The sequence below is a fragment of the Merops nubicus genome, unplaced genomic scaffold, assembly GCF_000691845.1.
Source record: "Merops nubicus isolate BGI_N331 unplaced genomic scaffold, ASM69184v1 scaffold6128, whole genome shotgun sequence".
In the NCBI taxonomy this organism is placed as follows: Eukaryota; Metazoa; Chordata; class Aves; order Coraciiformes; family Meropidae; genus Merops; species Merops nubicus.
The window spans coordinates 78,845-90,389 of NW_008627678.1; the positions used below are offsets into that span (position 1 = coordinate 78,845).

At 42.0% G+C, this 11,545-nt stretch overlaps 1 protein-coding gene across 1 annotated transcript in view; it reads right to left on the minus strand.

Annotated features, from left to right (window-relative positions):
- FER1L6 (fer-1-like family member 6) overlaps positions 1-10,882 on the minus strand; it is a 63,196-nt gene extending 52,314 nt beyond the window's left edge. Inside the window, exons 1-8 of the mRNA XM_008946405.1 lie at positions 10,819-10,882; positions 8,810-8,936; positions 8,158-8,212; positions 7,931-8,062; positions 7,187-7,249; positions 3,054-3,132; positions 2,042-2,198; positions 643-829 (exon numbers count right to left, since the gene is read on the minus strand). Of these exons, the coding sequence (XP_008944653.1) occupies positions 643-829; positions 2,042-2,198; positions 3,054-3,132; positions 7,187-7,249; positions 7,931-8,062; positions 8,158-8,212; positions 8,810-8,936; positions 10,819-10,882 (864 nt within the window). The remainder of the gene's footprint in view (positions 1-642; positions 830-2,041; positions 2,199-3,053; positions 3,133-7,186; positions 7,250-7,930; positions 8,063-8,157; positions 8,213-8,809; positions 8,937-10,818) is intronic.
- Positions 10,883-11,545: the final 663 nt, after the last annotated feature.

Consider the following 11,545-nt stretch of genomic DNA (forward strand, 5'->3'; position numbering starts at 1 on the left):
CTACCTGACACAGTGTTTCATTGGTGTACCCCAAAGGAACCAGGCTCCTGGACCTTGATTGCACTCCTTTGCCATGAAAGTCAGAAGGCCCCTCTCGGCAGCAATCTGTAGCACCACGTTTGATCTTGAAGGAGCCCCAGGGCTAATGAAACTAGACAACACTGAGATAGAGTCTACTCAAATGCTTCCTCTTCTGCTACCCACAGAAGCTGCACGGGTCCTGAGTTACAGCAGGGAAATTGAGAAGTCGATAAACAGCCTTAAAATCCAGATTGAACCATCTTTGCTGCTTTCAGCCCTGCCCTCTTTTTTCATTCTAGGGAGACCAGAACATAGGTAGCACTTACTTAAGCACTGTCTTCTAACTTGATGTATTAGTAACAGATCCACAGAATTCTCTTTTCTCTCCTGCTGCGTAACTTTAACCTACTGCTGTGAGGCTGATATTATATCTGCTGGCATTAAATGTTTACATCTCTTTGTTCCTACATAATTTAAGAACTGAAAATTTTCTTTCTGGTAACAGGAATGTGTGTTTTATTTAATTTAACTATAAGTTAAGGACATCAACATAATCACATGCCTGTAGTAAAGCTAACAGAAAAGAAGGCCTACATTTGTGATCAAGAGGATCCCAATTACCATTTGACCTGCAAACATGACCACCACATAGGGATCCACAAGGTCCTTACTGTCGCCTATGAATGCTTTGGTGACATTGGCCATGATGCTAGAGTTCATCTTCGGAAGTCCTTCTGCTTTGTAAATTCTCACATAAAATCTGGCCCATGGCCTTTCAGATGGAAAGCCTTTGGGGATCAAGAGGTTCCTGAGAGAAAAAAGAAGGCATTTCCTTAAAATTGAAAACTCAGACAATGAAGTGACATTTTTTCCAACAAAATTGTCATCTCAGGTTAACTTGTGTCCTGAGAAGACACAAAAAGGCATATGAATTTTCTTCTGCATCTAAACCAAAACATTTTCTGGTTACCATGAGAAAATGATATAGCATTACTCAACAAACTTGTCTATGTCATATGGAACTAGGTCCAGTTAGATCAGGTTGCTCAGGACCTTGTCCAGTAAATTCTGAATATCTCCAAGGATGAAGATTCCCCACTCTCTCTGGGTCCCTGTTACACTTGACCACCTTCAAGGTAAAAAAAAAAATTGTATCAGTTCTGAAATCCCCTTTTTCTGACCTGGGTCCAAAGCCTCTCACCTTTCTACTGTACTCCTGTGAAAAGGCTCTGTCTCTGCCCTTTTCATGCAGAAGATACCTCTTAACCTGCTCTTCTTAAGGCTCAAGAAACCAACCCACTCCTCCCTGCCACCACACACCTTTCCCTCTAGACCACATACTCCAGCCCTCCACCATCTTCATGACTGTCCATGGATTTGGTCCAGTACTGACCAGAAACATTGCTCCTGGAAAATGTCAAGTATGTTGGCAGCATACTTTACCACCTTGAATTTCTGTCTTTTACAGAGATAATGCTACTGCACTTGAGTTTATAATGGAAGCATAGAATCACTGTGTGCTTTGGGTCAGAAGGGATCTTTAAAGGCCATCAAGTCCAACCCATCTGCAGTAAGCAGGGACAACTTTAACTAGATCAGGTTGTCCAGACCCCTGTCCAGCCTGACCTTGAATGTTTCCAGTTTATCTAAGGATATGGAAAATATCTATGCACACACATCTGATAGAGGAGGAGGAATAGCTTTTACTTGCATTTTTTCATCTTCACTGCTTTTCAGAAATATTTAGCTGGTTTCAGATCAATGAACCTTCTGTCAGGGGTGACTTGGCACTTAGCCACAGGACATGGTCAAGTCTATCAGCTGCAGAGAAGTGACCCTAGCGTGCCCTTCAATTTAGTTGAGACAGTTGCAAAAACTCTCTTTGAGCACATCAGAAGAGCCAAGTGCAAAATGTTACCCTGCCATTAGCCCTGAGTTAGCAAGGGACTGAAAGGAGGGCGGAGGACTCTTGAGGAACTCAGTAAAGAAGAAAGAAGTAAAAAAGAAACTATTGCAGTACTTTTCAATCTGCTCCTCAGTGTCAGCTGTTTTCTGCGTAGCTTGTATTGCATCACCTTTCCCAGTCACACTGATGTCACACTTCACGTAGCCCTTGGCTCCCGTCCTAATGTCAGCAGGGTCTGTGAGAAGGGCCCACTTGTCACAAAACTGGTGACCTGAAAGGTAGACAGACTTAAACCCCCAGAAGGAAATACAGGACAGAATTCAGAGACTAACGCAGTCTGAGTACAAGCGTTGGTTGCTCACTTCACTCAAACCATTTCTCTCTACTGACTAGTGCAGGAGCCCTGAAGAGAGGGTGGCCTAGATGACTATATTTTTTCTGTAAATAGGTGACATCTATAGCAAGTGGCCTAAATATGTTCATTACCAAAGACTAGGAAGGGACAAAGTCCTTGAGTAATTATGGAACAGAAAAAGAAACAGGTTTTGTGGATGGTTGTAAAAGCAGGCCAAGGAAGGCATAAGCAATCTTTCCTTAGCTTCAAACTTCAGAAAGCACTGGACAACTGAAGATAGCAGATCAAGTAAGTCCATGGTCTCCTTTTTGTCATCTCCTTTTTCCATCTCCCATGACAGTCTACTCTTCCTCTAGTCTCATGCTCTCCTCAATGTTCCTTTCACGTTCCATCCCATTGACCCTCCCTCCACCCCTTCTACCCCAACATGTGTGGCAGAGCTTTGGATGCCCTATAATGAAAGAGTGAAGTTGGGTTTTGTAGAGCATTCAACTGCCCACTCTGTCCCCCTAGAGAAAAAAACATCTTTGACAAGTGCTTCCCAACAATGGACAGAATGTCAAGGCTTTTTTAGTGTTGAACTCTTTCAGAAAATATTCTGGTGCTCCAGTATCCAAAAAGAAAAATAGCTCTTTCAGAAACCTTGTTAGGTTTTCCCTTTGACATAAATCACAGGCATCTAAGTGGAAAAGCAGTGTACCTCCATCTCCTGTCCTTTCTGCCTCATGTCCCATTTAACAAAAAAAAGGGGGGGAGAAACATACCACTTACCTGGCTGAGCATACACTGTCCCCAGATCTACTTTAAAGGAGCCTATCAGCACACCCCCGATCAGCTTATTGTGCATAACCTGTTAGAAAAAGGCCACTTAAAGAATGTCACTCTCTCTCTTCCCAGCCAGCATAAGAAAGAGCAATCCAAACACAGATCACATTTGGTTCAGAAGTCATAAGCAGTGATGTCCAGCACCACCCACAACTGGGTGTACACAGCCACAGCAGATACAGCAAGCATTTGAAATCTGTTCCTTACCCAGTATTGTGCCAATTTAGAAACCAACATGGTTACATCCAAGTGGAATCACACAGGTACATCCCAGGTCCCAGGATTATATAGAGCAGGAATCAGATGGATGCATCTTCAGAGCAAATGCAGTTATATTATCTATCCTTGCTTAATTATTTCTTTCTAATTATTTGTTTGGACATTCTGTGCAATAGCTGAATTGCCATAAGAACTGACTACACCCGGAGGAGAAAGAATTAAAATTTTTCTTTGCAACATTTCAATGTGCACATAAACCAAGAGACTCAATTCTGATTTACCCCAGACAATATTAATGAAACCAGAGAAGCGATATAGATGTAAATAAGATGGCAAGCAGGCCCCAGCGAGTCTGTCTTATCCTTCCTGCCAAGTAATGAATTTAATCTAATCTGATTCAAATGTAATTAACAATTTTCCTTTGTCATGATTCCTGGATTTATGTACTTTCCTGTCTGGTTTTCAAATATATGTATGTGTGTGCTTAACTTTACAGACAAAGGAGAGGCTAGCAACATCTTCTAAAGGAAGATTTGCTCTAGAACCATATTTTTCAAAAAAATGTATCTCACCTGGTGTCAGAATAACTTAAAATTTTGAAACCAATTCCTTGGTTGTGGAAAAGCTTCTGAAAGCAGGCTGAATTGTCCGGAACACCTTGGCTAAACTGCAAAGAGAAACTAAGCCCATGTCCACAGAAGCTAAATCTAAATGTTGGAGTTAAACAGCTACACCTTTGAGAGCATTTTAGCAATCTGGCAAACGTTGTACCCTGGCTCTGGACCTACACATCCTGGACAGGGATACAAGATTTCTGTGATTTTGCATTGGATTTACCATGAAACTTCTTTTTGTGCATTTTTCTTCAGGACTGGGAGACATATGTTCCAAAGTAAAGATCACTGACACTTTCATCAATATCTACCAGAAAACTCATGAGTCTTCTAGTTGTAACGTAACGTCATTCCCCATTAGAGGCCTGGGGCTACTGTGCCCCTATGATTTAGGAAATACACTCAGTTGTCCTTGATAATTCCTCACTCCAACATGGAAGGAGCTTCTAGGGCTGAAAAATCAGGAGCAGACAAAGGAGCACTTCTATTTTATTCTGCTATTAAAGCTTAAAAATTAAGCAGCTTCCACGTGGGAGAGGAGACAGTGTGAAGCCAACGCTTCACGCACAGGTTCACTTTTCTTCAGTCTCTGATGCTGCCAGGTCCCATCACAGCACTGGACCCTCACTCCTATGAGCTTGGACCAGGGCACAAAAGGGTGGGGAATAAGCCATGAAAACTGATGAGTTTCATCCTGAAGCCAGGCAAAATTACAGCTTTGGAGGAACTACATGGGAACAGGAGCTTGCCCAAATCAATGGACCCATCTTCTCCATTCTTGAGATTTGCTGGGTAAATGTCCCTTGTTCCCACTGAAATGATGGGGGTTTCCCTTCCCTGTAGTACACATGTTGCTTTTAACTGTTGAGGTAATAACTCACTGTTTCTGTTAAATGCTCTGCATATTTCCTGGAACTTTTTTTTTTTTAAAGTGTATTTTTTCTAATGTATATGTATGGTATCTAATTAAAGGTTTGTGTCTTTTCACACTTGATTGACTATATAGATGACAAGGATTTTCTTCAGATTTTCTGAATGAGACAAGCACACACAGTATTAAACTGAGCAGTATTTTAGTACTGGAGATACAGGGTTAGCACAAAAAGGGCATCTCAGTTTTCCTATGGCATTGCTACAAGGTTGCTGGGGTGCACTGTAAGATGTTAATGAAGAAAAAATCTAATTAGCAGGTGCTAAGAAACTGAAAATCTCATTTTCCCTTCAAATGTATGTTTTGAATACAGCTAGAATAACTGCTGAACTGATGGAAAATGGCACTAATCTTTTTTGTTTCCCTTGTGCTTCCATATGCAGACAAGTTTTTTGCAAATTAAGCAATTTCAGTGAATGAATGATCACTGCAAATGAAGGCTTCCAATCTTGGTTTCTCCTTCAGTGAGATTCATGATAAGTGAGTGCTGTGAAACTTTCCATCCTCCAGGGTTTCCTACACTGCTTGTACACGTAGCTTCTCTATTTGTTTCTAATCCCCTGATGTATTGCATTCTCCAGAACTGTCTTGCAAGGTAATGAATCTCTGTTTGTAGTAGCATACATGAGCACTGAACTGGGTTAGGTTTTGGTTTTGTTGGTGGTGTAAGTCATTTTTATCTAGAAAACCTTTAATTTCTTAGTGTTCTGTCTTCACCAGCTATAAATCATATAAGTTTGCTATGCCTGATGAAACTCTGCAGATTTAGAGCAGGTAGTGATGACACATTTCCCCATACCCCCAACACACTCAGAAAGCTGGCACTCTCCCTTCCACCACTGGATATATGTAATCCTTATCAAAAGAATGTGAAAGAAAGACTGGCCATATCTTAGAAAAAAATAACTATACACCTCTGAGCATCAGCAGCTCACAAGTCAATGCCTCAGTACTATGCTGATACTAACCATGTCAAACACATATAAGGGCCATACACTGTATGTAAGTCATAACAGTGAGGTGGTGTCTACTCCCAGGAAAAAGGTGGGTTGTTGTCAGCCTGTAGTAACTCCATCCTCTGGGGTAAGTAAAGGTCAGACCTGCAGATACCTTATGTAGGTATGAATTTCATATATTTGAGCTGTGCAGGTGATATAATGGATTTGAGTTGGAGCTTAGGATTCAGATTGTCAATTTACTACCAGTATTGAAAACCTGGTTTTCCATCTGGCCATGTATAAAGGAATGACTTTTATTTGTGTAGCTGGGAAGAGTCAATTTATCCTCAGCTCAGTAACGCAGGTATACAGTGAACACCTCTATGAGGTTTTGCAAAGGTGTCTCCTATAGTTTCACTACCTGTCTCTGTCAAGCACAACCAGCACACATCCTTTCCTGATGTACTTTTCTGAAATGGACAAAGTACTTCAAGGGAAAAAAACCTTTTCTAAGACAACAATTCACTAATCATTTCTCTTGCCAAGTGGTGGGACTTTCACAGTAGAAATGCAAAGAAAAAGCTCAGGAAGGGCAGAGCTTGTGCTATTTCTAAGTAATACCAATACAGTACTGTCCAAAGTCTCATGAGATCTTCCTTAATTCCTTAGCATCTTTGTTAAATGTGGTGACGAGCCTCAGATAAAAGAATATGCATGGCTCCATAAACTTGGCCTTCCAAACTGCAAATCATTATCTAATGTCCCAGGTCTAAGAGCATGTGTGTTTTCCATTGGGGCACTTCTGAGATCTCACACAGCTTCACTGTGACTTTGCCTGCAGCAAGCAGTGAAAGCCACACTGAGTGCTTGGAGCCCACTCCCATGCGGACAGCAACCAGCCATGGACAGTCCCAGACAGCCCAAGAGCTGCTGCTGAGGGCAAGGTATCTGGAGAGTTTGAAACAGTCTAATCTGAGGAACTTAGATAAGCCAGAAATTTCAACTCAGCAATTTGAAACAAATGGAAGCTTGAAAATTAGAGGAATGAAAAAAATGCTGACAAGGGTTAACTGAGCTGAATTTTCTCATTCTACCTTTTAGATTGTCAAACCAACAATGAGTGTCCCTGAAAATGCACACTTAATCTTCCTTTAGGGTTATGTTCCTTCAAATCATTGCCAGATGCCTTTCCTGCTTTATCTCTCCCCTCTCCTTTCTCTTTCTTATACTTCATGCTGACTTTATAGCACTCTTGGTACCTATAATTACCTCTTTTTTTTTTTTTTTTTAATTACATTAAGAAGAACCATTCAGAGCCAAAGTGACACAAACAACAGTGACCTTTTCTTACAGTGCTAAGCTTTCCTAGGTACTTACAGAGATGTTGATTATTTTGTCAAACAGGAACACCTGAGGTCCAATGAAATCAAACAAAAAGTACTGTGGGAAAAGGGGACAGCAGATCAGAATCATCTTTGTGTTGTCAGCAGCATGGTCAGCCCTGGTGAGACACTGGGGGTGCTGGGGAGGTGGCAGTGGACACAGCAAAACTCAAAGTAAGCTCTTTGGCTTGTGTCTGCTGTGGCCTAGACCTGCTTTCTACTCTCCTCCTTGCATGGCTGCACAGAAATGCACCTCACAAATGCCCATGGCCCTCACTCCACATCAGAAGGTATTGTCAGAAGGGACAGGAGGCACAAGGAAGGAAACCCAAAGGATTAGATGGTTTTGGGAACTGGTCTTATCTGTCACCATCTGGGACAAACATATCAGGCAAAGGCTGAAACAGCAGAAAAGGGAGGTTAGAGTGGTAGTTTATACATAGTTCCCAAATGGGATCATTTGAAGGAATGCAGAGGCAGTGGCAGTAGGGCAGGATGTGATGGACGGGGTGGGGAACAGGATGAACAGACTTGAGGAGAGAAAGAGCAAATATAGCTAAACCCAAGGGAGCTATTGCTGATGCTTGGCCAAGCTTGAAACTCATACAGCTCCTGGACAGACCTCCCTCCTCAAATAGGCAGGTGCTAAAAACTTAGCTCATCCCCTCTTGAGCTACCAAGTGGTGGAGGTCACCCAAAGCCATTGAAGAAAGTGCCTCCTTCAAAAGAAAGCACCTACCTCATTGTAAAAAGGGGCATTTGTGCCTTCCTTCACTGTCGTTTGCTTCTTCTCATCACCTATCTCAATGATCACCACAGGGTCAATGTTCTCACCCACCAGCTGCCTGGCCTCGATGACGGTGATGGCAATCTGTGGGGCACAAGGGCATCACGTGCACTCCTGAGGTCATGCCCAGCCTCAATAGGGATTTCACAGGTGCATAAGGGCCATCACCCCCTGCTCACCTGGTAGTTCTGGGATTTCATCTCCTCTTCGTGAATTCTGGTCACCAGCTTTGCCCTGTTTAAATGACAAAACAGGCCATTGGACATATATAGGCAAGAGCCGGTACTTGAACACATATTGGAAAGACTTCTCATTTCTATACAAACATTGCTTATGGCAGGTAGCTTTGTTGTGAACTGTTAGACTTGATTTCATCAGCACAGACCATCTCTGTCTTTCTCCTATGCTTGGTAATAGGGAAATGTGACTGCCATGCATGGGAATGCTTTCACTTGTTGATCCCCTCAAAGCTAACTCCATTCCTTCCTTGTATGAAAAAACAACTCCACAAGCTCTTGGCTATAAAGATTGCTGTCCCCCTTTGGCTTATTTTCATTAGCAGCATTCATTAGCACAGTTGAGGCACTCTCAGCATCAATTTCAATCTCTCCCTGCACTGGATAGCATCTGATGACAATCTGTCTGGACCTAATAACATTTTGCTGACAAGTACACCCACTCTGTCATGTAAGAGAGCAGGAGTGAAGGGGGTCACTGCTGTCAGCAAATGGATTTTCTGTCAGCAGATATATTGTCCTAGAACAATACCATTCCTAAGAAGGATGGAAAGGGTGTTTTGGGGGATGTTAGGTAAGGAACAACAAGAAGCACCTTCTCCTCTTTGGGCTTAAGGATCCAAAAGCACTGGACAGTGCATTGCTGTTCATTAGGTCTTCCTCTCCCTCTTCTTGTCTTACAAGAGTGTTATGGTGTAGATTTCCGCTTTCATCGTGATCACCTGATGAAGAAAACAATCAAGAAAGTAAAATCCACCTCTGATTTCTACTAGCAAAAAGCTAACTTGGAACAGAGTGGTGAATTCATCAGCATGAACTGAATGCTTTATTTATGCGGGTATCATAGTTAGAGATAGAGCAGTGGTTTGTACTGAGCAGTATAGGCTACAGCAGGAGCTCCCCTCCCATGCAAAATCGTATATCGTATAAATTGTGGCTGTAGTTGCTCTCTTCATCCTATATGCTCCCACCACAGGCACGTGCACACTAGTTGCATTTGACTGCCCCATCTCTCATCTGCTAGAAAGGCCGTGGGACAGATTATTGCTGGGTTTTGCACGTGTTCCTTTGCAGCAGTGAGCCTGCCAGCTGTGCTTCGTTGTAACGGTTTGACACACTTCGGTCCCTTCCAAGCGACCAAAGCAGAGCCTAGCTCAGAAATCAACTTTCACCTTCTCTCTTCAAAGAGATGATGAACTGGAAGGCCCGGGACAGAAAAAGTGTTGAAGAGCACAATTCATGGGATCTCTTGTAGAGAGTTATACTCAGATGAAAAAAATTGCTTCAAGAAGTGCTTATCTTATTTTCTGACCTTAAAGACAATCTCAGCAACTAGCTTAGATATACACATCTATATTTGGCCAGAAAAGCCCTTTGCACACTGCTGTGTTTTGTCTTCCTTGTCTATCAGAAGTCCTGCCAGCATCTCTGCCCCTTGCTGAGCATGTCTGTGTTCAACAACTGCCTTGGGAAAGGGCCTGTATGCTTAGGTGAAAGTTTAAAATCTAGGTGCCTGTAGTCCATTCCAATAACCACATTTATAAGCAAGAAATGTTTGGTGACTCTGGATGTGATTTATTTTTGGTCTAGAACATGTCAAGTGGCATGTGCAACAGTAAAGATGACTTGCCCGTGAATACGCAAGGGCTTAAGTAGCCTAATGGATGACCTGGCATCAGATGAAAGGAAATGCATCCAAGAGCATTTTCTGCAACACAGCTGCAACCTACAGCACTGTGTTCCCACCAGAAAACTAGACAAGGAGTTGTAATAGTGCTCCTTTGCCTCTTTGCAAAGGTATGGTCAGTTGAGGGATGTTTAGAAACTGGAAATGATAGCAAAGGACCATCCACTGTACAGTAAAACTCAATTAGATAGCTCTCAACAGGTCCAAATATTGCTTTTTTGACTGGCTTCCACAAGCCCTTTCTCCAAGACAAACCACCAGATAGGTACAGACAGAGACAATTTTTGCTTGTGTTGATAGGCAGCCAGGCATGAGCTAGTTCTACGAAGGTTCCTCCACTAGCAGCCTCATAGATGCTCCCTGCCTGCCCCTCTGGCTATTGTCCAGCCTCCCTAGAACACAGGGAAGGAGTATCCATGTAGGCATAGCCTGATTTTCAGCCCTCGAGGCAACAGCATCTGCCCATAGCTTTGCATCTGCCCATAGCTTTGCATCTGTAGCATCTCATATCCTGTTTACTCTAGAGCATGTTGTTTGATGATGGGCTTGTAGTAGTCGGTATTGTCTGCCCTAAGCTCTAGAGTACTTAAAAAACAAAATAGTAAATCAAAACTGTATCATCTCTCTATGGGAAGAGTCAGGCCGATATTTTTCTTTTACTCTGCCAGATACACAGCAGTCTGAACTCACAAAATCTGAAGGTGGACTTAACAAAACAGTTAATGCAAAAAGAATCAGCTTTGTTTACTTGGGAGTGAAAAGGAGTTTACTACTCATTTGATCAATACTGAGCACTAAGACACAAGTCAAATGAGTTCACATGAAATTAGATGTAAGTTGTATAATTTATGTGTAAATCATGTGTATAATCCCACATCTGCTCTTCCCAGTTGCAGTGTCAATTTTTAAAGCCTTACCCAGTGCATCTTTGTTTGTAATAGTCAACCCTTTCTCGCCTTTTTTCTTTTTCTTCATCTTCATGCCAGCAAACAGCCTCTTTCTGAAAAAGTAAAGAAAAGTGATGAGTGCAAGTATCTGCAAGTTCTTTTCTGTACTGGACTCCAACTTAACTCAAGGAGCTGTTATAAGGCAGTTTTTATTTCCAGGCAAGAACATTATATTCTGATTTTCTTTTTATTGAAAGCAAACAAAAGAAATCTCTGGTTTTATATTTCATCTGATTTTATTTATTTAAGATTTTCCCATGTACAGGCAAACATACTGACAGAAAACCCAAAACTTCTTTTCAAACCAAGACAGCAAGAGGCAAAGAAATGAAATCCAAGATAATTTTCCAATCTACTAACTTCCCATACGTTATTCATATGACTGCAATGAGACCAGACAGAAAGGTTTTTCTCAAATCACAGGTTCCAGATCAAAAGCAGTTTTCCGATTTCTAAATTATGATAAACAAAAAAGCATTTGTATAAACCTCCTTGATGAGGACACCCATTGTATCAGCGGCACATACACCACAAGAGCTTTTGCTATTTATTTAGTTCTCAGTCCTTTCCAGCAGCAAAGCCATAAACAGGACTAGACAAGGGTTTCTCCTCAAGATGTTAAAGAGATAGTTCAGCCCAGTATCAGCCTCAGCTGTTACTGGGTGGGGGCTTTTCTGCCTCCTACTTCTTCCTATAC